Source organism: Haplochromis burtoni, unplaced genomic scaffold, assembly GCF_018398535.1.
Source record: "Haplochromis burtoni strain Fernald_Lab_line unplaced genomic scaffold, NCSU_Asbu1 Contig_6, whole genome shotgun sequence".
NCBI lineage: Eukaryota > Metazoa > Chordata > Actinopteri > Cichliformes > Cichlidae > Haplochromis > Haplochromis burtoni.
Genome location: NW_024582367.1, coordinates 1,816,498 through 1,842,423, shown reverse-complemented (window position 1 = coordinate 1,842,423; position 25,926 = coordinate 1,816,498). Strand labels below are relative to the sequence as shown.

Sequence of the window (25,926 nt, the reverse complement as noted above, 5' to 3'; positions counted from 1 at the left end):
TCTATCTATCTATCTATCTATCTATCTATCTATCTATCTATCTATCTATCTATCTATCTATCTATCTATCTATCTATCTATCTATCTATCTATCTAGTTGTTATATGTATCAAGTAGATTGTTGTCATCTTTTTTTTGTTGATGTTTTTGTAAAGTGAACCTACAAGGATATTTATAAATGTCCTGAAATAGCCCATTCTTGCTTCCAAGATTGTTCAAGCTTCCACATCCTGCATGTGCATATACATCCTTTTAACGGACCGTTTGACCTATTATGTGCACAATATACAGGAAACAAGGAAATCATGTGTAATTACTACAATAAGCAATGACTCGCGTCATTATAGGCATCCTAGTCAGCCATGATATGTTATCTCTCGTAGACAAGAAAGGCAAAAGTTTTGTGAAATTTGTCATTTATGAAATTACAAAACCAAAATAGAGTTTTTGGGCTTTTTTGGCTCAGCACAGTTTGGCGCTTTACCTGATTGGTATTCTAACGCTGCACAAATGTGTGTAACTGAATGTGATATGAGGTGAGAACAGACAAACTTTCCACTTTCAGCAGAAGAATATAGAACAAAATTTTTCAAACTTTGAGCAAATAGAAGAAAGAGGAGAGATTTTTTTTAAATCTAACTTCTATACATACAGATATGAGCACTTTTAGCTATTAGCTGGCTTCAAGTGGCCATAAATTAGTGTGAAGTTCTGGGTTTAGGTATTCCCAAAAATATGAGAGTACTTTGATTATATTAATAATTATTTTAAACACTTTTTGAAGCATATATTTTGATTTGTATCAGTGTATCTAATGGCATTAATAATGGCTCTTTCTCAGCTACATTAATTGAGTTGCCATGCTTTCTAAGGACTCTTTAATGTGACATTATATCAAATGATAATAATAATAATACACCTGCTCTAAATAGACAAAGGTTTGAACTGCAAAAACACATTTTTCAGACTGTTACGTGCCTTGTGTCTCTTTTTGTTTTTCATGCGTTCTATGCTTCAAAATGTGTTTTCAGGATCAGTTATCAGCAGACATGTACAGTTTTGTGGCCAAAGAAATTGACTATGCAAGCTACTTCCAGACAGTAAGTGCACTCACATCTCTTCAGACAGCCGCATGACTAAAACAGACAAAAAAGAAAAAGAAACACACCCTATAGATTGCCTTTTTCTGTCTGTCTCTGTCTAGCTGATAGAAGTCCAGGCAGAGTACCACAGGAAGTCATTAGAGCTGCTTCAGAGTGTTCTGCCTCAGATCAAAGCTCATCAGGGTGAGTCTCAGACCAACATGCTGCAGTCTTATTTTGTTATTCTTTCTCTCTAACTGCTTACATTTGCCTCTGCTGTAGTCCATATTACAGCGACAATGGGTAAACACAATGTGTCGGGCTGTACAAATGAAAGTGGTGCTTGTTTATCCTTTCAAGTGCTTTTATCACCCATTTACCTACATTGTGTTTTCTGGTTTGACGCTGCTGAGAATTTCTTTATAACATTAACTGAAGTTATTTCATGCCTGATGGAAGTTGTAGTGTCGCCACATTCACTTCACATATAACACTAAACATGAAGAATTTAAATTTTTATAAATTGTTAAATTTAATTGTTAATTGTTACATTTCTGATGATACACTTTACAGTGTTTTGCTTTAATAGAAACCAAAATGTCCAATCTGGAGCAGAAACCTGATTTGATGATATGCATGTGTTTCCTTTCACAATAAAAGCCCTAGACATAGAGACAAGAAACTAACAAAAAGCAAAAACTAGACAAAAATCAGCCAGGAGGGATAAAGAGGGAAAATTTTCCTGCTGTCACTTTGATTTGCACCAAAGCAGCGGAAATGGGTCCACAGTGGCTTATTCTTCCTAAGTGGACAGATTGGTGTACCTGAAGTATAACTGGCTTTGTGTTGTAATGCGATGATGAAGTGTTCCCTAACTTATTTTGAGCAGAGTAGTTTCTGCTGTTAAATTTGCTCCACAAAACACAGAACAGATAAGAAATAAGTCAACTACATGTTAGTAGGTGCTAAACATACACAGTCGTGGCTGAAAAGTCACAGGAGACGAAATGAGCAAATCAGAGAGAATCAAAGGTAAAATAAGTCTGGTTTTAAACGACTCAATGGAGGGAAAAGAACTTGTAAAACTCAAGCAACAACATAATTGTGACTATCAGGTGTAGTTTAATAACTTAAATTAGTACTGTAATGCACTTGATTACTACATAACAGGAAAATGTAATGTGATTACAGTAATTGTGTGTGAAACTCTTTATTAAATCTTTATATATTGATAGAGTGGATGACTGAGTGATTGAGTCATGTTATCCATGAATGTGTTTTTGTTAGCACAGTTTGTCATTTTACCAGTAAAATATGCCAAATAACTGTTGTCTCTGTTAACTATGGCATTCACAGTATAACTCTGTAATGGTATAGTTGGAAACTATTGCATATAGTGAGTAAAAAACATTTTCAAACTCATTCTCTTTGTTTTGGCATCGCTTTGCAGTCTGGAAAAAAATTATTTGATAAACTCTGAATCGCTGCAGTCATAAGATCATAAAAGCAGAGCTGCTGCAGAATGATCTGGGCATTTGTGTGTGAATAACTCTAAGTGTGTGTGTGTGTTTTCACAGAGACCTGGGTGGAGAAACCGTGTTACGGGAAGCCATTAGAGGAGCACTTAGCGCTCAGCGGGAGAGATATTGCCTTTCCCATTGAGGCCTGTGTGACCATGCTGCTGGAGTGTGGCATGCAGGAAGAGGTAAACAAACCGGTCGCTTTTCACACGACACACAAGAAACACATTTATGGGTGTGAAATGTTGCAGAGGTCACCGCGGAGATGAAGTCAGTCTTAATTACCAGAGGGAAATCTAATCGGGGGCCAAGCCTGAAACGAATAATCAGCTGGAACATTAAACTAATGCTCACACATTAATACATCCATAGGTATAATTGAGTAATGTCATATGTCTGAAAAGCGACTGATTCAGTAGTTACAGGATCGGCTTTTTGCAGAATTTGTGGTGCTGTTGGCTTTATGAAACCCAACATGAAGCAGCTGGAACAAGGTTTAACGCCGCCAAGTCCAAGTATATGGTTCTCTCAGCTGGAAAAGGATGTAGCACCCACTCCGAGTGCTGCTGCACCAAGTGGATCTCAGTGTCTTGTGAGGGAGAGTGGAGCAGGAGACTGACAGATGGATTGGTGCAGCAGAAATTGTATCCATCTGCTGTTGTGAACAACGAGCTGAGCATGAAAGCAAAACTGTGGATTTACTGGTCAATATCCATTCCTGTTCTCATCTATGACCATAAACTGTGGGTGGGTGACTCAAAAAAACAAGAGAAACTGCAGAGGCTGGCTTTGTAAGGGTGCTAAGGATGTCTGGGCTCTCACTTGGGCAGTACTCACACATGCCAGATGATTAGGGCTATTTAACTAACAACAATAGCTGCCTCAAGGTGTTTGTTATAGTAAGGTAAATAGAGTATTACAGAGAGAATCCCAATGATCAAATTATCCCCTAATGAGCAGCACTTGGCAAAAGTGGGAAGGAAGAACCCACTTTTAACTGGAAGAGACCTCCAGCAGTACCAGGCTCATGGAGGGTTAAATATGTGCTGTGACCTGCTGGATGGTGAGGGTGAAAAAAAAGAGTAAAGTGAGAATAAAGTGATACAGAGCCATGCTAGCTGCAGGTTACGATATTTGTTCCTGTACAGCGAGGTGATCACATATCACTACGATCAATTTCTCCTTCGTTTTGGTGGCAAACTGCACAAGCAACCACGTCACTTCCTGACTATGACATGACGTGATTTGGTTGAAAAGTTTAACTTTTCATTAAAACTACTAGAAACAAAGTGAAAACGTGACTCAAAAATTCTACAGGTAACCCATTAATTACATATCAGGTGTTAGGGGTAAAGCCTGTGTGTACACATACATTTCAAACCTGCCTTAGAGATTAGGGTCAGGAGCATTGAAAGGAACCATCTGAGATGATTCAGGTAACTTCCTAATATGCCTCCTGGACACCTTCTCGACAAGGTCTTTCAAACATGTCTAAGCTTCAGAAGACCTCGCAGCAGCCCCAGCACAAGGTTTGGTTGTGTAGCAGCCAGGATTTGGACCCAAATGCACTCACAAATCCAGAAATGAATTCAAAATGCATCCTTAATCCTGGTGTTTTACAATACAGGGAAAGCCAAATTACATGCAGAGAAGGAAATTCAAAACACGCAAAAACTCAGTGAACACAAGGCAAGGAGACACAACCATCAGAGAGGGTAACATTAAAAACACACCAGGTAATTAGGGAGATGGGAAATACCAGGGAGCCCAGCTGCAACAAATCAGGTAAACTAGACAGGAAAAGCACAACAAAATACCAATGCACAAGACAAAGGCTACCAAAATAAAACAGGAAATAACTAAACAGAGGAACAGACGAATACTTAACAATACACGAGGAACAGCAGGGAGGCAGAGTAAACTGAACGGAGGACTAACATAGATAACTGGAACAAAGCAGAAAAACACGACAACTAAGAAACAACATGAAGTGACTACAGAACAGAACTTAGAAGCCCAAAACTCAAAACTATGGGTCAACCACCCCACACCAGGGTGTTTTAGGAGGGTGTCAGTATGAAATGGAAGAAGCCTTTACTGCTCAGAGTGCTGCCCTGTGACTCAGATAAGAAGTAGAGCATAGATGGATGGATGAAATGGGACATGACACCTTTAATTCTGAAAGCTGGACTTTTAATGTAGCATTTTACACTCTTCTGCTACTAAGAGAATCAGGCATTTGTAACACAAAATAAATTCAGCCTGTGTAATTCTCCTGCTGTTGGAGTTAAGTGACCTTGGCTTCGTTTCTGTGTCTCAGGGTTTGTTCAGAATCGCTCCCTCGGCCTCCAAACTCAAAAAGCTGAAGGCGTCTCTGGACTGCGGGGTTTTAGACGTGCAAGAATACTCCGCAGACCCACACGCCATCGCAGGTGAGCTATCAACAACACTGCCACATACCTAGACTTCCTCCCTGCCTCCTGGTTGTACATCATGTGTTCCCATGACAACTGATAATCCATTGAAATTTGCCTCACAGGGGTAGATTTATGAGTTGGCCCCCGTTGGCTTGTTGGAGTCTAGTTTCTGTACATTTCTGTTATTTTCCTTATGCTGAGCTACCCTCCTGTTGTCAATGAATGAATATAATCATAATCAGGCTGCTCGCATCAAAGAAACATTTTTAATCCCTTCTGCTGCCTGTCTTTGTTTCTCCTGCTGCTGTTTGCAGTAAATTTCCTCTTAAAGGTTATTTTGCTGGTGTGACACAGGAACTTTAGGCTCGATTAGGATTCACTTTGCTTCTGTGGTCACTGCTCGCGTGTCTGCAGACAAAGCAAAGTGTTTTTCTTCCACTTTCAATAAACTATCCAAGAAATGCCCAGTGATAAATTCCAAATATAACTGGGATTAGTGTCAGACAGATTCTTCATCTTCTGGAGAGGATGCAACAAAAAACGTCTTTTTGTTTCTGTCACGTATTCGCTTTTAAAGCTGCACTGTGACAAACTACAAAAGAAAGAAAAGCTTTCAAGCTTTTATGATGCTGTTATTGATCTTTTTTTTTTTTACTGCAGCAGCATATTGCTGTTGTCAGATGAAAACCATACATCTCCAAATGAAAAGCTTTTTACAAGCTGTGGAAAATATTTTTATCTTAAAAACAAGTGCATTTTTCTTAAAATTATCACACCGGCTGTTTTTCTATCGAAAAATAAAACTTAATGGTAAGCATCCTTTCAGCACAGAGAGGTGTCTCGCTAGTAATCTTTCTTTTATTTCTAAAATGACGAGGCTCTCAGTTATAATCATCTGCAGCATTTGTAGTAAATTATTTGTCAGTGTGTTTTCAAAAACATTTGTTTTATGTTCAGTGGCTTCTTTGGTTTTCTTTGCTGAGGAAACCGCCGTACTCTACGGATGTCCTTGTGTTTTTGGGTTGTTTTTTTGCAACAGAATATTGTAGCAAAACGCAGTTTTTTATTTTTTGTATATAAGCCAGATCATTTAAGTCCTGTGTTTGTTCGCCTAGCTGTCGTACTACTGTTGGAAAAATGTGTCTTAATTGTTTCATGACCAAACTATTAAATCTTTGCTTTTACAAACAAACTGAAAACCTCTCTGATGCACAGTGAAGATTTTAATTTCTCAGCCGAGTATGAAAGTCAGAAAAAAAAGAGTCATTTTCAACCAGTGCAGAATAATGCAGTATTAAATCTCAATTTAACTCACAGCTCACCGGAGCATGTGGAGAAAATGTCCTATTCTGAGCTCTATTCCCCTTTAATGGTCCCATATTAAACTGGGTCAGCTCCACCAGCAAATTTAATTCGTCCCACTGTGGAGGAGGAGGTGGAAGCCCTGGTTCAGTGTAACTGCAGGCATTTATTTTGCACCATCAGTGCACCACCTATATGTATATGCATATGTATACACAACTGTTTGTCGTCCATCCCTCTGGGGAATGGAAGCGGCAGGCCAAAGAGAGAAGACGACACGTCGCAGTGAAGCCCGGTCAGCTGTGTCCTTCCTCATCAGTAAAGGAAAACTCAGTTCTGGTCAGACGGAAGCTCGATGTGGATTTGTGTAGTTTTACAGGATAGCTGCGTAGACCAGTGGGACTCATTTCTGAGCACTTGATGGGACAAACCGTGCACAGACAGACTTTTCACAGGCACATAAACTTTTTCTAGTCATGAAAACAATCATTTGATTTTGATTTTCTGTTCTGAATAAACATACTTGTGTTTGTAATTATGGAAAATCCCACTGGCTTTTTGTCATGGGGACCAGAGTAATGGAGACTGCTGGCAAGGAAGGCCTTTCAGCCTGGAATTTGAATATATACACATCACATAAGATGTGCTCCTATATAAAGTGATTTAATCTGAAATCTAATGCCATTGTGCAGTGAGCTGCAGGAAATTACACTCACTCTCATGCAGTACATACGATCAGATCTGGGCTCGGCTGGATCAGACAGAGTCCACGCTGAAGCACTAATCATGGAGCAGATGGTTGCTTCAAAACGTTTGTCATCTTTGTTTGGTGGTTTGTTTATTTCTTGATAAACGTCTTTACTTTCTTCATTTCCTTCCTTGCCTGTCTGCTATCTTCTTTCCTTACTTGCTTCCTTTTACTTTCTTTCCCGCTTTTCCTCTTTGCTTCTCTATTTTCTTGTTTTGTTTCCATCTTTCTTTCTTTCCTTCTACGGGTGCTTCCATGTGCTGAAATACACGGGTGCAGACATGTATTTACCATGGTTCTTGCTGTGCTCTCTCCAGGTGCTTTGAAGTCCTACCTGCGCGAGCTCCCTGAACCATTAATGACCTTTGAACTCTACAATGACTGGATCCAAGCCTCAAAGTGTGTATCATCTCAGACCAATGTTGCCATCTTCGTGTTAAAGGCATTTCTTCGACCTACTGTTGTTTTACAACCAATCTTTCATGTCATCCTGCAGCATTCAAGATCAAGACAAGCGCCTGCAGGCTCTGTTCAATGCCTGTGAGAAACTCCCTTCAGCCAACAACACCAACTTTAGGTGAGTCAGCGTTTCCATGTTTCACTCCCCTCCTGGTTCTCTCTTTTTTCATATATTGGCCAAATAATCTGGTTAACCAGCTGAAACCTCCCAGTCAGGCTCATTTTGGTTTTTTAACTGCATATCGAAGGAATCAGGTCTATTTTCTGCCTTACCTCCTTATATAACTGCATATAAGACTGGCTGGCTCTGCCTATAAAGAGGAGTTCATTTAACTGAAGGAAACCACCAAAGACATGACAAAGTGACCTGATGGTCAGAAATAGCTGGGCCAAAATGTTCATCTCATTGAGTCCCCAGTCTGTCACCTGTATCTTTGCTGACTGTCCCTGAGTGTTTCTGTTGCATCTGTAGTGTGTAAAATAAGTTCAAAGAGAAATCTTTAGAAAAACCTAAATCAAAATTGCTTTTTAAAATAAGCCAGCGCCAACAACTGCAGTTCCTCTAATGGCCACTTGAGGCAAATGCCAAAAGGCAGTCAGTCCCCACAGACTCTCATGTTAAAATGCCCAACTTTAAAGCAGGAATATGTTTACCATCAGCTGTGGTCTCAGGGCACAGTTTCCCTCAGTTATAAAAACTGTATGAGGGCAGCTCAGTGGTTTTAATTGGTGAGGAGTTGTTGCCAGTTGTTTTCTCCTGAGCCTCATGGCTGCTAATTAGTCAATGAACTGGACTTTTACAGTTGGTTTATGCCTTTTTTTAAAACATTTTAATGGAATTATCCAACAAACTGTTTGACTTGTTGTGAAGAATAGACCATCCAAGACATTTGTGACTCACATATAGTTACTGAAATTCCAGTATATTTATGTGATTTAGGCTAATTAGCAGGTATGTGTGTTTATGTGTTGCACATATTTATGTAGATTTTATGAGTATGATTGCAGTTTGCATAAAAAAGCTAGTTATTGATAATTTAGAAGTGCAACTTATTGTCTAAATATGGTCACATCTGGCTCCAAATCACCATCATGGTGACCAAACACTTCCACAATGTATCACAGAGGCTAAGCCCATCTTTTTGGTACAGTCTAAGATCAATCCCCTCAAAATGCCCAAATTTAGAGCAGAAATAAGTGTCTTTGTCGCCAGTAACACATTTCTTTTACTGCTGTTTTAAGGCTTTAAGTTATGCACTATTGAGGATAACAGGTTGGGAGCATTTTGTGTAGAGTAAACTAGAGTACACTAGACTATACTCTTCTTTGACCAGACCTAGTTTGCTGTCACAGTGGCCAGTAAATGGGAGTGAACCCATAAGCAGACTCAAGTGGACACAGTGATAAGATTTAACAAACTTTATTGTTAGACTACAGAGAAATCGAAAAAACGTGATATGGGAACGTAGCGCGAGTGTGTGAAGTGGGGGCACTGTAGTTTCTAAACTAGAGATATATGACATACATCCTCAGTACGCTTGTGGCAAAAGAGGCAAAACCAAATATATTTTTGTAGCAGGCTGTGAAATATGCTTATTTCACTTCTAAATAACACTGACAGGAGTCAACTGTTCAGAGGAGATGCAAAGGTTTTTGTTTCACACCTGTTTTTTAGCCGTGATTAGCATCTATTTTAATATCACTGTCTACCTGAACTAGCCAGCTTTAGTACTGGTTCAAATAAGGTCAGGTTCAGATTAATGAAAGCCGAGATGGTGGCAGCCAGACTATTAAACCAACAATCTGTGATTAGGCCTCCTTCTATCACTTCACTATTGGCAACTATATTTATTTATTTTGACACTGGAATAATGTTCCTCAGAAACTTGAGCGTGAACCAAAAACAATACAGATAATACCATTCTGTAGATCAGAGGGTAGCTGTGGAGTCGGGAGATAATAACTCGTAGCTATATCGCTTTACCTCTATTGATTCTCGAGGATTTTTCTTCTTTCATTTTCAGTCACTTCTTGGTATCTGTTTGCTTCCTGAAAGCTGAAAAATGATTTCCAGCTTTCAGGAGGCTGATTCATTGTGCGCTACTTATCACCACCTGCCAGAAAAGAGAAACTCTGACCTTTATGAAACAGTGTGGAGAAAGAGGCGTTGCATCCCAGGTGTTGGCTGCTGGATTAAATGCAGAATGCTGAAAGGCTTGTCTCCTGATCAAAAGAAGAAAGTGGAAAGGCCTGACAGAGAAAAGGAAGAGAGGAAGTGATGGTACAGAAATGAGGAGAGCGAGGTGCAGCGGCACTTGTCAGCATCATCATCGAATCGCACAAATGCGTCGTATTTTTAGACGGTGCTCCTCTGAAGAGACCTGTCAGGCCTGTCCAGATGATTGCTGTTTGCCGTGATGAGCGGCCTGATGTTCAGCTCTGGATGAGTCATTCAGCTCAGCTACAGACATCCACCAGCCCATCCATTTCTGAAAACATCAGACACAGAAATGGTTGGCTGCAATAATAAGCTTTGCCTCAGTGTGGTTCGTGCATTCAGCAGGCACGCAGTTATCATTCAGACTGCAGCTGTAACACTACAGTATCTGCTGTTTGAAACTGACCGGAACATATTGGGATGGATGTAGCCATCATTATGTTTTTTTGAGCCAGAAGTGATCATATTTTGGATGAGAGCGTGGACTGCTAACTTATCAGCAAATGCCAGCATGCAGGATACAGCTGTATCCATAAACTGTGTGGGAATAATGCGCAGAAACATGTATATAGGCTAATATAATGCTAATACACCAAAACTGAAACCCGCACAGAAACTCTTTAAGGTGCTCCAAAAGGCATCAAAACGAGGTCCAGCTTACAAAATTGAAGGAGAGGTGGGGTTAGCACATCTCAGTTGGCTCCAGCTGCCTGTATCACAACCAGGTAGTAATGTGTCAGTCGCAAATGAAACGGCTCTTAAAGCCCACTCTTTGAAGTGAACGACGCGAGCCGGCTCCTTATTGGGAATCGTGGGTTTTTTTTCCCTTTCTTTCCCTCTCTCTCGCACTTTTTTCCGCTTCACTCCGCACGCGAGCCTTGTACTTTGCGCTGGGAAGAGGGGGGAGGGGCAGTAGTTACACTCAGTGGCACAGGAACAGAGTGGGAGGGAGCCAGGGACAACAACATCACATTAAAAAGGTATAGTAATCATCCACAACTATTTTCAATTATGGATGATAAAGGATTCAGAAAGTTTATTGATGCAGGCCCATATGAAAGAGAATGTGCATCTTCTTTTTGTTTTTATATTTTTTCATATTTATATTTAATTGTGTTGTGGTTTGCAGTGTTTAGTGTTTAAATTTGTTTAAAAGGAAAAAGCTGAAAATTTAAATAGTTAAAAGTTGAAATGTAAATAGTTGGTTTTTGTATTATATGATTTATTTATTACATTTTATGTGGAGTGAATAAATAAAAGTATATTTATGGTGGCCCCTACAGACAAAGCACGTACAAACTCCAAAACATGTACAAACACAACAGAAGTGCTCCAGGATGCTAGGGGCAGTGTTGAGCTTTTGTTACCTAGTGGGTACACAAGCCAGGAAGTACCAACGACCGGATTTGGTGTTTGGTAGTAACAGGTAAATGAACTTTTTTTTAATTTTTTATTATTTGAGTATATATGAGTGCTTGTGCATAAATGCACAAACAATACACATATGCTTTCATTTGTGTAATTTAAGTGATCTAGGTAGCTCTGTTTTGGAAGTTCAGTTAACGCTAGAAATGTGTTTTGGAGTTTGTACGTGCTTTGTCTCTAGGGGCCACCATATATATTTATATATAAACATATATAAATTAATTAAAGCAGCAAAACAACCTGAAGAACCGGATCTTTTTAGTGAGTCGAGCCGAAAGAATCGGTTCTCTAAAAAGAGTTGGAAATCCCATCACTACAACCAATCAGTCAAAACAGCCACGCTCCTAACTCTTCACTAACATGCGGTGACGCTAGCGTTAGCCGTGTTAGCACGTTACCTGAAACAGGTGGTCAGGGTGAGTCCACAGGCGCACACCCTTCGTTCATCATATATCCGTGTTGGGCAGAGTGTAAATACTGAGGCTGAATGGCCTTTATACAAGCACACACACTTCTTAGCACTGCAAGGCTATGAGCACAAAACAGCAGTGTAGAAAAATCGAGACAGCCAGCCAATTCATTTTAAAATGTTGATTTATAAATAGTGTTTTTATTTTAAATTAAACAATTAAATAATAATTTTGCTTTGGTAATGTTTAATTTTTGTTTTACATGTTTTCCAAATGCGGGCGGCACGGTGGTTAGCACTGTTGCGGCACAGCAAGAAGGTCCTGAGTTCAATTCCACCATCAGGCCGGGGTCTTTCTGTGTGGAGTTTGCATGTTCTCCCCGTGTTTGCGTGGGTTGCCTCCGGGTATTCCGGCTTCCTCCCACCCTCCAAAGACATGCAGCTTGTGGGGATAGGTTAATTGGTTAATCCAAATTGCCCATACCTGTGAATGTCTGTCTCTCTGTGTTGTCTGTCCTGCAACAGACTGGCAACCTGTCCAGGGTTTACCTCGCCTCTCGCCCTATGACAGCTGGTGTATCAGAATATTTATAGTAGTAACAGTTTCATGGTCTAAATGTTTAGATAGAGAGGTTGAATGTACATTTAAATTCTGTTTTTATTGAATAGTCTGTTTTCTGCACCTTAATTAACAGGTATTTAATCAAATTCCTGTCCAAACTGACTGAGTACCAGGATGTGAACAAGATGACGCCTGGAAACATTGCTATTGTCCTCGGACCCAACCTGCTGTGGACTCAGAATGATGGGTAAGTTATAGCAGATGCATATACATGTGGCTTGTTACCTTATCCTCTTCTGTGTGATCATAACTGAACACAAAATGCTGGATCTTGGTACCAGTGAACAATGGAAACAAATCAGCTGATGACGAGAGGAAGAGTTGTGCCGTGTGTTTGATTTGATTATTATTGTGCACTTATTTCATCCTGCTATCTCATCCTAATATTTTCACATCATGAATTATGCATGTGCTGAGATACCTTCTATACCATGACTTGCAGTTACAATTTAATTATGAAGTTAAACAAACAAAAGCAAGGGCCAGATTTAATTAGAGGCAAGCGAGTGAAGTCACTTTAGTTTTATTGTAATTGCTGCAGGTTTTATCATGCACTGCCTCCTGCTCGGCCCTTAAAATCACTTTTTCATGCAGTAACTTGATGATTAAAGGCGGCAGACAACGAATGGAGGGACTCAAAGGGATTCTCTCATTGCAGCTCAGTTTCTCTTCCTCTTTTTCCTTAATCAAAAAACATGGGCTGCTACTAACAAAAAGGCCTGCAGACACACAACTTCATCCATAGGAGACTGCTGTTATTATACCGTATATATTTAGGAGAAAGATGATGACTTGGCAGTTTTGAATAGGGTGAAGGACGTCTCCTTTTATATCTCTGTGTAAATCTTACAAACTCGTCATCCCCCTTAACTTTTAATTAGTACTTTAATAGCCCACAGTTCTGAAATGATTTTAATTTTCTCATTTTGATGCTTTGATAATATCATGAAAATGTGCTAATCACCCTCTGTGTGAAATTCTTACAGACAGACAGACACTTCTCCCCCCCAATTAAAAAAAAGTGTGTCTTCTCCGTTTGCTCCAGGAACATCACGGAGATGATGACGACAGTTTCCCTACAGATCGTCGGCATCATCGAGCCCATCATCCAGCACGCCGACTGGTTCTTCCCAGGAGGTGAGGAGGGAAAAAGAAGAGGAAACAGCCCTGCTTTGTTTGTTCTTGAAGTCTTAAAATGGCATTTTAGAAAATAAAATACTGAGTTGTTCCTGTTTTCTTCTGTCTTCGTTAGAGATCGAGTTCAATGTCACAGGAAACTACGGCAGCCCCGTCCACACCAACCACAACGCCAACTACAGCTCGATGCCGTCTCCAGATATGGATCAGATGGATCGCAAGCAGAACGACCAGAGCCGGCGGCCGCTCAGCGTCGCCACAGACAACATGATGCTGGAGTTTTATAAGAAGGACGGGTATGACTCTTCTGTGTCTCTTAGCGATGCATTTCAGAGCCCGACCGATATGTTGGCAGATATTAGCTATTTGCGGATATTGGTACTGGCATTTATGACGGCTGAAAATTATGAGAGTTGATCTTGTATGATTTGTTTCAGAAAGCTCTCTGCAACTTCCCACTGGCAGCATATATGTTTGAAACACAGCAATCAGCAGATCCAAGCAGAATGTAAACAAATAATTCACAGAACAAGATTACTTTTAAGCTGTACTGTCATAGATTCATAGATAACTGCACATAACAAATATATTAGATTTTTAAATCGCCAAATATTGATATCGGCCTTAAAATCAAGTATCAGTACATTAAAAACAGTATTGGGATTAGGCCTAAAGTAAGAATGCACATAATCTTAGAAACAAGCGAGAGAAGGGTTACAGTGTACTTTTAGTCACTGCAGATCTGGAAAGATTGGCATGGGCAACTTATGAAAGTGTAGGTTAGTACAGAATATACACTCACCAGCCACATTATTAAGTACACCTTGCTACTACTCGGTTGGACCCTGTTTTTTCTTGCAACACTGTCTTCGTTTTTAAAGGCATAGATTTAGCCAAGTGCTGGAACCATTCCTCAGATTTTGGTCCATACTGACATGATAGAGTCACACAGTTCCTGCTGATCCAATATGTGAATGTCCCGTTCCACCGCACACCAAAGGTCCTCTACTGGATTGAGATCTGGTGACTGTGGAGGTCGTTTAGGTACAATCAACTCACTGTCATGTTCAAGAAACCAGTTTGAGATTATTTGAGCTTTGTGACCTGACATCTATTATTAAGGGATGGACATGATCATTAACAATACTCAGGTATGATGTGGTGTTTAAATGACACTCCGTAGGTCCTAAGGGAATTAAAGTGTGCCAATAAAATATCCCCACGCTATTACACCACCAGCAGCCTGACCTGCAGGATGGAGCCGTGCTTTTGTGCTGTTTACTGCAAAGTTGCAACAGAAATCAAGACTTTTCAGACCAGACCACATCTTTCTACTCTTCTATTGGCCAATTTTGATGAGCTGATGTAAATTGTAGCCTCAGTTTCCTGTTCTTGGTGTGGTCTGCTGCTAGAGTCAGTCTGCTTTGACCTTTTGTGAGTTCAGAGATGTTCTTCTGTGTCTCTCATGGTTGCCTCCCTATAAGCTCAGGGTAACTTAGCCGATTTCCTCTGACCTCTTGCATCAACGAGGCATTTTTGCCCAGAGAACTGCCGCTCACTGGATATTTTTTGTCTTTGGTCTTTTTCTGTAAATCCCAGAGATGGTTGTGTGGAAAAATCCCAGAAGATCATCAGTTTCTGAAATACTCTGACCAACTTCTCTGTCAGCCAGTCACAATTTTGTTCTTTCTTCTTGATACTCGGTTTGAAATTCAGCAGATTATCTTGACCATGTCTACCCGCCTGCATAGATTGAGTTACTGCCATATGATTGGCTGATGAGATAATTTGCATTAATGAGCAGTTAAACAGGTGTGCCTAATAAAGTGGCCGGTGAGTGTCTGTTGCAGTATGATTTTAATATGCAAACAAATATAAACGGTTTATATGTGCACAGACTGACTCCCTAAATAAAACGTTCTCGTCTAAAACTTCCACTGATTCCACCTGTTTAAACCTGTCTCTGAATTAATTAGCAGTCTTCTCTGCGTACACTGTCATCCAGCTGACTGACAGCTAGAGACATTTTTTCTACACAAGGCCACATTGAGGCTCATAAACTTTCCACACGACTGCTTCCTGACAGGGTCGGACGTGTGAAGTAAGAGAAGGAAAATTCCCCAACGATTACACAAGTTTGCCGTGAGAAGTGACCTCAGTGAGAAGCTCAGTTTCACTCTGAGGTGGACAGAAAACGATACAGTTTCACTCTTTATCTACAGGACCTGCCCTCATAACTTTTCTCTGCAGCTCACTGAGACATCTGGAAGTGAGAAAGAAAAAGACAGAGGGTGAGCTGACATTTAGTCTGTGAAATGAGCAATCCGACAATCCTCAAACTGTGAAGAGGGATTAGCTGAAAACCAGTCAGTCGCTTTCTTTCTCTTTCACTGTCTGAATCTGAGTGTCTTTCTCTAATGCTTTAATACACCCATGGTCTTATCAGGGCCTGGGGGGAGCCTGAGCTCTGCAGCCCAGGGGCCACAAGTAGCCCGACTAATTAAACCTGGACCGTGTGGGTCGGATCAATAGAGCTCAACTTTCAGTAGAAACAGTCCTTAGAACCAAAGGCTGTTGCTCCACCAAAAGAAAGTCTGCTTTTACATGAGTCCTCTTTAATTTCTTACTTAATTTATGTCAGTCTAATAAGTTAATTAATATTTAGATACTAAACTTGCGGCACTTCTCTGCAACTCTGGGAGAGCAGGTGATGATTAGACAAATAGCCCAACATTCTTCTTCTTCTTTGACACTGATAGCACAGATTAGATCCCAGCTTGGATTAAAAAGCAACAATCATTATATTCACTTAATGTTAAAAGTGTAAGTTTAAAGGGCACCTATTACAGCCATTTCCAGCCCTGTAATCTTATTTTTGGATTCTCCTGGAGTAGCTTTGCATGATTCACAGTTCAAAACAATCCTAGTATGTCTTACCTCAGCCTTGCTACAGCCCTACTCTTCATCCTCTGTCTGAAACTCACAGTTTGAGCTCCACCCATTTTCTTCTGATTGGCTGAGCCACACAAACAGAAGGTCTGAACAGCAGGTGGGTGGAGCTTCCATTAGACTAGTTGTTTTATTTTGCAGTGCGCTTCTTCAGCGCACTGCAAAATAAAACTTATGATACTTATATGTTTTGTTACACAACACAACCTGATTGATAGCACTCAATCACTGAATCAATCACAAGAAGTGCAACGCTAATGCTAAATCACCACCACTAAGCTTCTATGTGCACCACAATTATCCTGAATGTTAATTTTGCTTGTTTAGCCGTCTATCTTCTGAAGTAAAAGCTTCAAATTTCATGAGTCAGGTATTTACTACGTAATTTTTTGCAATAGAACAAAAAAAAAATGTTCAGAGCTACAAAAACTACTACGAATGTATTAAAGCATTAAAAAAAAAACTGAACATTTTTAGAACCCACTGCCTGCGAACTAGAAGTGCAAAATGCTAACTCATTTCCAGGTTTTAGGACTCATTCACTCTACTGAGGTCTAAATAGAGGTACTTCATGATATCTGCTGAGTTGCAGGATTTGCTCCCAGAAGAACTACTTGAAGTCCTTTAAGCTGGTGGTGCTCTTTAGCAACATTTCCAAATTCCACCTTTATACTGGCTTCATACTGGCCAGGGGTTGGAGAGCAGCCATGATGGCTCTTCTAACATCTGCTTATATATAATGTATGACGAAGCTGGTTAAATCCATAGAGATTTTATGCCTTTTTAAGTCTCCTGCTGCCCTGTTACCGCAGATCTTAGGACTCCTCCACCTGCCAAATTCCACTTTAACCCCTACTGATGTTTGATGACTTGTTAGGATCTTTTGGGAAAGTTGTTCATTTTTAGGAAAACTGTTACAAAAATCTCAAAATAACATCTGTATTTCGTGTAAACCGATAAGAAAGACTGATGCCTCATTAGAGTCTCTGTAACCTATAGCAAATCATTGCTATGGGTTCCAAAACCATCTTTGGTAAGGTTTTCTCTGCCACCCTTATATTTAATGTTGGTAAGATAAATCTTGTTCACTTCTTGATTTTGATGAGAGAATTGATATTCAAAGACTTGCCAAAGGGTCTGACTATAGGCTGGATTTCTATAGAAAACAGATGTTGAGAGTTCAGAAATGCTGCCTGTTGAAACACGTCCTTTATCGTGAACTACACTAAATCACTGCTGGTTGTGACTGGGAGTGAAAGTCTGTGCAAAACTCACTGAAAGATCCTTCATAAAACCTGTTTCTTCCCAGGCTGTGTGTACACGCTTGGTAATATCAGTAGAAATGCTTGTTATTGCTCAATCAGAGACCAACAAAAAGAAATGTCAAGACAAAGTGCCAGTCATTTTTACTTTGTGTTTCTACCACTGCAGAGAAACCACACTTACTAAAGACTCACTGCAGCTGCAGGAAACCTCTCGCATGTTTTGGGGGATTTTACTGTATCCAGCAGGGAAACATTGACCTGATTATAGCTAAATTCCTCCTTAGTTTTCGACATGGCCTCAATATTTCACTGTTCTCCTCTCTTAAAGCGTTATCCTGTTTCACTTCTTTGATAACAATGCTATTATCGAGTCCAAGCGTACGAGTCTTTCGTGGTCTCTGCTCGTGTCCTCACTGTGCTTGTCTCTGTTTTAACACTGCAGCATTAGGAAGATACAAAGGTACGGTATAGCTCCTTTTCCTCCACTCATCCTCATGTCACTCTGTTCATCATCTGTTCGTCTCAGCTGCACGTTGAAAGGAGCTGTCTCTCATTTGTCATGTGTCTGAGTGTGTATTGCTTCATAGGGGTGTGTGTGAAATGATATATTTGGACTCCTGTAGTTCAGTATCTCAGCAGAGTGGGGGGACGTGAATAAACAGGCCTGTTTCTCTCTGTTTACATAAGTAAGAGGCATCTTTGCAGTTTCTGATACTGAACTGACTCGTTCAGCCTGTGGATACAATAGTCTCTTGTTGCTTATCTCACCTGACTGCATAGTTACAGTTACTGTTTTTGTCTTATCGTACTAATTGAGGGGTTTTTGTGGTAATCTGTTTGAAATGGAAGCCAGTTAGTTTAGCTGGGGTAAAACACTATACTTTTTACTGACCTTGCATTATCTGTGTTATTGTCTAAGTGCAGATTGGGTAGGGGGGCGTCTGCTGCTTGTGGTCAACCATCTATACAGTGTGCAGCCTTTCAGTAATTAAATAAAAAGCTTTTCGAATTAGATCAGCCCTCCAGCACAGCTCTGCTCCATCAGCCGGAGTCAGCTGTCTACATGTGATGGAATTTTTCTTTCTAATATTCATTTGTCCAAAACGCATTTTAGACTCATTAGAGGATACTTCTTTTAAACAAAGGAAAACTCAGGAGGTTTCGTGATTTATGACCTGCAGCATCGCCCTGAAAAGTTTACTTTTGTGTTTGATTTAAGACAACACTACTACTACACTATTAGTAGTATACTTGTGTACTTATGGTAAGTGTATAGACAAAGTATCCAACTTGAGACAGTTATTGACTTTAAAGTAGCCACCTTGACATCACACGTCGTTTTGAAGTACAGTAGGTAATGTACCAAGGTTTTCCTCTAGTTTACTTTAAATAGGGCCAACATTTACAACATAATGCTGTATTTGCTAAGAAACAAAGTGATTCAAAGCATAAACTTGCGAGGAAAGGTTTTACTTTTATAGAATCTGACTTCTGTTTGGATCCAGAAGAGTCGCCACCTGCTGGCCATTTGAAAGAATGCAGGTCTGATGCATTGGCTTCACTTTCATATCTTTTCATATCCATCTTTTTATTTTTATTTATTTATTTTGTTTGTTTGTATTGGCTTGTGTAGATTTCTTTCATTTTTTGAATTCAATTACATTTTTTTCTTTTTTTTCTATAGGCATTTGTTTCCAGGCAAGGGTCACCTTAGATATAAAATACATAAAACCACATTTGGTTTTATACAGAAGAAGAGCAGCTAAGAAGGGAGTGGTGGGTGGATTTAGTTACCTTGGGCCTGCTGTTCCAACAGACTTTGTGCCATATTAAGTTAAACTACCTCAAACCCTAAGAAGAATTGACAAACCTTAAGTGTGGCATCGATCTTCCTCAAACTCTAGACAGCCAAGAGACCTATATGAGATCGATCAATTCTGTTTTAATGACACAGGAAAGTACATGTGTAATTAATTAGTTTGACAATGACTGTTTTCCTCAGCTAGCAGAATCAAGCCCACAGTGGGATAAATGCATTAAAAACCCTGCAGAATTCACTGGATTAGCACCAGCCGTCTGAATTATATATAAGTTGAAGCCCTGAAACAACATACCGTTCTCATCAGGAGACAGTAGAAAAGATGGATGTAGCAACTGTGATGTCACACACTGCTTCGCGAAGTCCTGCTCTGGCCTCATTTCCTTAGTCCTGGATGTTTCCACTTGCATGCAGCCATCAATTAATTCTGCTGATTTGCACTTAAAATGAAAAGGACGGAAACGCACATCCTGTTTCATCCAAACTAATTTTTGTTTGTTGAGTTATTTAAAATATATATTAGTTATTTTCCATCATGTTGCAGGAGAATGTGTGTTGTTGCATGCTGGGAATCGTGTGAGTGAAGCTGAGCGACCCTACCTGCTCGTCTGGGTTCGGCCTTTTTTAAATGCACTGATATAAATGAGAGACAGGAAAGCCGATCCCTTTTACCCCCCGGATGATGTGTTTTGGGTGTGGAAACCTGACCCCTGAACTACACACAGACAAACACGCCCTTTGACTTGATTGGCTGTGCATCTCTGTCCCACTGCAGCATGGGTGTCAGGGTGATGGACACTTCTTGGGTGTCGCGCAGGGGATCGTCGTCTACGCGTAAATCCTTGTCCACGCCACCGAGTGTGCACCCCCCCACCCCACCCATTGACGCGCTCATCCCCGAGCAGCCTGGGGAATTCTCAGCCTCCCCCTCCCCCACCCCTCCTCCCACTAGCAGCGACCGAGCCAGGTAAGGCAGTTGTGGCCCCACCCGTCCTCCTGTTTCACCTCCCCACCCCTCCTTTACTCCTGCTCCACGCCTGCACACACACCTGCTGCCGCTGCTCGCTCGTCACCGCGTCTGCTGCCGCGCCCTGCAAATGACACCCGAACTGCGCTGTCTGCCCCTTCCAACCCCCACCCACCCCACCTCCACCCCTTGTTTTCTTGTCTGTCGTTCATCCTCACCTCTGTGTGAACCCACCCTGATGAGGCATGTCATTTAGAACTTCTTTTCATTTCAACATCTCCTCACCCCCTGAATTTCCTGAGTCACGCGTGGAGTTAATTTTCTGCCTGAGTGGTGATACTGCATATCATGTGAAGATTTCACTTCTACTTAGGGCTGGGTTTAACCAAAATGTGTTGAAAGGTTCATCCACAGTTCAGTAGAAAACTATTTATTGCTGCATGTGCATGGATCACATCTCTATTTTTCTTTTGCCATCAGTCCGAGCATCATTAGCAGCATAACGGTCCATTGTCGCAGGAGCCTGCAATGGATGAGGTGGCTGATTTTCTGTTTTATTATTTTGTTTTCTTTGTGCTCTTTCCCTCCTGGAGCCTTCACTTCACTGTCCCAACAACGATTACTCCTCACCTGATTTTTCCCCTGATTTTTCCCTCGTTATGGACCAAACTTAAAGTTTCAAATCCACACATCCCTCGTCCTAGAACTAATGAATTCATCCGCTTGAATCACTGATATTTCTATCATTGCAGTTCAGACGATGCATCCTCCAATTGGTCGGACTCCTGTTACGCCTACCCCTCCCCAGAGGAGGAGAGGCCGCCTCCCCCTTACCCCTCTTCCTCTTCTTCCTCCTCTTCCTCCTCCTCTTGCTCTTCCTACTCGCTCCCTCACCACCATTTCCGCACCCGAACACCTCCGGGTATGCGTCCCGTTGCCCCCAGCCCCGAATCTGTGCCCCCTGGCCCGTCCCCTCCACCCCGCCGCACTGGGTACAGCCCACCCCCGCTCCTTCACTCCCTGTGCCCGTCCCCTCAGCAGCTTGACGTCAACTCCAACCCCAAACCTAACTCCCTGCATCTGCCCAAACCGGCCTCCCCGTCTATTGCTCCGCATGGGCCCCCGTCCGAAACGAATGGCTCCTCCCTTTACATCAAACCCCCGCTCGTTCTCACTCGTCACGATCTCTTCCTTGGCTCCCCGAAAACCCCCAGCACCCCTCTCCCTGCTCCACCTCCATGGGCAGCCTGTGCCTGTAGCCGGGAGAGAGGAGCCAAGCTGACGAGGTAAATACAGAGCCCTGCTCAACCCGCTCCCACTAACACAAATCACACACAAATAAGGAGAGGCCCCCGCAGGGACAAGGAAGCACAAGAGAGGGGTGATTTTTTTAAAAAAAGAAAAAAAGAAACTCCCTTCAGTGCCACCCTACTCTGTGTCCTATTAACTCGCTTGGTTTGCAGCTGTCTCTTATAGAAATCAAAGCGCTTTAAGGATTCCATTATCACATCCATCTTTAATTTTGCTGCCATGTATGCAATCCATAACTTTCCATGTGAGCAGGGTATTCAGGAGCCTGTTGCCAGGCAACAAAGGAAATCCAAAGCTTTCAGTCAATGATTATAAAAGTCAGCGTTAATGAGTCAGTGAGATTTTGAATGCGAAGGCAATGATGTATGCAGGAGCAAAACAGCATTGTTTGATATTTAAGGAAACCCCAAAAAGCATCTGCTTTGGTTTACAGCAACATGTTCATATGAGTTTAAAGGGGACCTATTTTGCTTTTTTTATACATATTTTCACTGATAGAGAATAAATAGTTTCCCCTTATGTAAGGTTGCATTACCCATCTACAAGCTGATTACCAGCAACCATTAAAAGAGGGAGGAAGTACACACTGCTAACTACCACATGTCAGACAAAACCAAAGACAACCACAGTCTCATAAAGCGTCCTTTAAAAAAAGATGAGGTCACAGTCCTGTAAGAGATGTTTGGAGGTGTTGAACAGTCAAATACATCTTAGTAAATATCAGAAAACATTGCTATCTTCTGCCGCTTATAAACAGATTTGAACAGCAGGTGGTCTGTCCACTCTCTCTGACATCATTCAGAGCTAAGAGCAGGAAAAACTGGCTGAAATAGGGCAGAAGGTAAGTAGTAGTAGTATCACAGATATTACTTTTACATATGCTGACCTCATTAATTTGAAACTTCAGCCATGTTTAATATGAAAATCCAGATATCGTATCAGCATAATAGCTTCCCTTTGAATGCCGGCTGCTTCCATGTCTCGTTTGCTGAAGAGTGAGAGTGTGTTGAGGCGTAGCTGAGGAGAGTCAGTCGATCAGAGAGTAAACTGGTTATGTTTTGACCTTAAGACCTTCTTCCCATTGGCATTCTGGCTACACTGTGCTGTAGGAGTAAGGAAAATTTATTAAGCTGTCAGGATATGTTTGAATTTTCTTTCCTTCTTTTTTTGCTCAACTGTAAAAGCTACATGTCCATCTGCAACAGTGGTCACCGGGAATTATGGCTGCTCTCATATATTTTCCTTTTTTTTTATAAAACAAAGAGATTTATGGAGGCAGGGTTAGTAAATTACAGAAGAAAGTATATCGTAATGTGTGTGTTTGTGTGTTTTGTCCTTCACTCTCTCCTCAGTACTCTGAAGAACAAGGAGCTGTCTCCAGTGATTGGACAGAAGGGGCTCCAGGGAGCAGTGACCTCTAGTGGACAGTCGCAGCTCTCTGACCACAGTCCGCACACCTTGAGGAGAGGTAATACAACTAACTGGGCGTGTATGACAGGGATCTCAGCTTGTCTCAAAAACATGGTAAAAATAGTAAAAGTAATTACTTTTGGGGATTTAAAAACTGCACCTTGCCCAGTACTGTGACAGCAAAAAAAGATGCAGCACGCTGTGTTCATTTAGCTGTCTCTCAGGCTCTAATAGAATCTGTCTAATCTATTAGTCAGTGCTGTGAATGAGGTCATTTTAAGTTACAGTGGAACCTCTCGTGTGGAGAGGATGTAAATCTGCAAAAGTGTGTTTTCATTCTTTGTTTCCACTCTGGTTGCTGCACAAAAGAGGGGAAAAGGTCCTTGGAAAACCACATAATAACTGACTGACGGCTGCAGTAGAGTTTTATTTGCTAAAATATCCTCAGACTCGAAGGATAAGAGGGCGATGTTTAGTTTGAAGAAATAAACTTGACTTGATGCTGTATGATTGAAGGGTTTAATTAAGGCAGATATTATAATTAATGAGCAATTTGATGGGTAAATTTGTCTGGGGAACTTCAGAGTTTATTAGACTGAAGATGAGACAAGCATCTCTTTTACACTTAAACTTTGATTTCACACATCACTTGTCAGAGTTGGCCTGTAAAAGAAATTGTTTTATATGATTTGATATGTGGGAAATTTGACCAAAAAACAGCTTCATACAGAAGAAAAGAATGACAAGAGGTCGCGCTCTGATGAAGGTCACGATGCAGAAACATTAGTGCATTTGTTAATATGGCCAGAACATATTAAACATTTGAATTACATTGACTTTGGTACTTTGAAAATCTGACATTTCTGGGAATCCTGATAACTACATTTATTTTGTAAAACTGATAAATGTGATAATCCTGTTAAACGTTTTATTTATGCATCTTTTTCGTAGCTTCCCACACTCTTTTAAATTACTTTAACTGAAAAACAAAGATGTCAGATTATGCTGGTAAATTCCTAAAACTCTTTTGTTTTGGAAATATGACTTTGGTTCACCCTGATAACTTTTTTGTGGCTAACAAGGAGCTTTTATGTTGGAAATCTGGTACTATGAAGCATCCGGATACATTTCTATGACTAAAAAGTGATTTTTACTTTGAAATAGCATGTCAAAACATTTGTTTATTCTTAAAGCAAACTGGTTGCTTTTATTTCAGAAATATAGAGACATTTGTTATCATGGTAACTTTTTTTTTATAACTGTCAGCTTTTATATTGAAGATCTGGCAAATTAAAGCAAATTTCTTTTACTTTGGAAAAATGGGCATGTCAAAGTTTTTTTTTCTTTTATGTTGAAAATCTGGTACTTTAAAGCATCACCGCAGATTTCTATAAAAATTTAACACTTTTAATTTGACAAACAGACATGCTAGCAGACTGCTAAATGCCTTTTTATTTTGGAAATATTGCAGACCCCGATCATCTTGTGTTCTTTCTTGGTGGTCTCTCTACAGCAAAGAAGCTGGCTCCGATCCCGCCTAAAGGCCCTTACTGCCCAACGGGAGCCATGTCTGACCAGTCCACAGGTCAACCGTCTCCAGTCAGCCTGTCTCCCACTCCTCCCAGCACCCCTTCCCCATATGGCTTCAGCTACCCGCAGGGATATGCCACCATCAGCTCCCCGGGTCAGTTGCAGATGGTCACCACCCCGTCTCTGTCCTCTCCGCCCTCGTTGGCTGGGACTCTCACCAAGGCCAGACCGACCCCCAAGCCGCCCCGGCAGAGACCCAGCCTGCCTCCTCCTCAGCCTCCATCCACACCTGGCACTAGTCCCCAGCCTCTGGAGCACTCATCTGGGCTCCTGGACGGCCTTTCTCCTGGGGAAAGCATGTCCACTGGTAATGCTAAACTTGACCGTTTTTTTTTTTAAAGCACTTTGTGTTCGTAATTATTTTTGCTATATGTAGATTTGATAAATAATATGCCATAGTTTGACAAATATTATGAATTCTTATTATTTAAGTTCATGTACTTGGATGTATATGCACTGTTTTTGGTCTTTTCATGACATTTATTGGCAATAATGATAGATGTAGGATAACAGCAGACTATCCTTTGGTGTCCTTCTCCATCAGGAGAGGAGTCGTGTATTATGCATTTGTTTGCCTCTCCATCACCTGCAGGTTCTAATCATGATTTTCATGTAATTTCTTCCCCTCTTATCGTCTCACCTGCAGCGGTATGAGGCGAGAGGTTCAGTGTGATTCTGTGTGTGAGAGGGACTTTTAGGGTAAGCAGGAGTTTCTGTGCTAAAGCCTCCCTTCCCCTCCTCTTCGGTACCCTCAAACCCCAAACATGGAGCCGCCCGCTGACATGCTCACAACACAGTGAAGCTGCCAGTAGATGCAGGTTTAAGATTATCCGCTGCTCTACGGCAGCCTCACTCATATGACCATACAGGCGCTGTGTTCAGTCCACCTTTTACTCATTTTGTTGGCCTTTGCATGGTGGCTGAGACTGATGCATGGCTTACATGGGCGTGCATACCGGACTGTCCACCGATCCCAACCTCTCCTGCGCTTAGGATTCCCACCCATAATGCCCTGCTCCAGCTGCCCCTCCTCTCCCTGGCTTCATCTGTCACCCCACCCACACACCCCTCACGCTTCCCACCGACTCCACCTCTGCCCCTCAGTCAGCGCACTTCCTGTCTGCACCAGTTTTCCATCACATGTTGTACACTAGATGTCTTCACTGTCAATATTATAGTAATATATTATATAAGTACACATGTACTGCATGGCATACTAGCCAAATTTCTATATAGGTAGGTAAGCACAAGCACCAAAGGTCTGTAATATATGAAG

The 25,926-nt window shown here is 41.2% G+C and overlaps 1 protein-coding gene across 5 annotated transcripts in view; it reads left to right on the top strand.

Moving 5' to 3' along the window:
• Nucleotides 1–25,926, top strand: part of LOC102295311 (rho GTPase-activating protein 44) — a 97,132-nt gene that overhangs the window by 63,435 nt on the left and 7,771 nt on the right. For 2 of the 5 annotated variants that reach the window (XM_014335905.2, XM_042223455.1), the window contains 13 exons: nt 1,032–1,100; nt 1,205–1,286; nt 2,660–2,787; nt 4,923–5,034; nt 7,387–7,468; nt 7,566–7,646; nt 12,276–12,389; nt 13,248–13,339; nt 13,455–13,635; nt 17,996–18,013; nt 20,148–20,339; nt 23,003–23,118; nt 24,574–24,957. In XM_014335905.2, the coding sequence (XP_014191391.1) occupies nt 1,032–1,100; nt 1,205–1,286; nt 2,660–2,787; nt 4,923–5,034; nt 7,387–7,468; nt 7,566–7,646; nt 12,276–12,389; nt 13,248–13,339; nt 13,455–13,635; nt 17,996–18,013; nt 20,148–20,339; nt 23,003–23,118; nt 24,574–24,957 (1,651 nt within the window). Of the gene's footprint in view, nt 1–1,031; nt 1,101–1,204; nt 1,287–2,659; nt 2,788–4,922; nt 5,035–7,386; nt 7,469–7,565; nt 7,647–12,275; nt 12,390–13,247; nt 13,340–13,454; nt 13,636–17,995; nt 18,014–20,147; nt 20,340–23,002; nt 23,119–24,573; nt 24,958–25,296; nt 25,350–25,926 lie in introns of all 5 variants that reach the window. The other 3 variants (XM_042223462.1, XM_042223463.1, XM_042223464.1) reach the window with 3 other exon arrangements.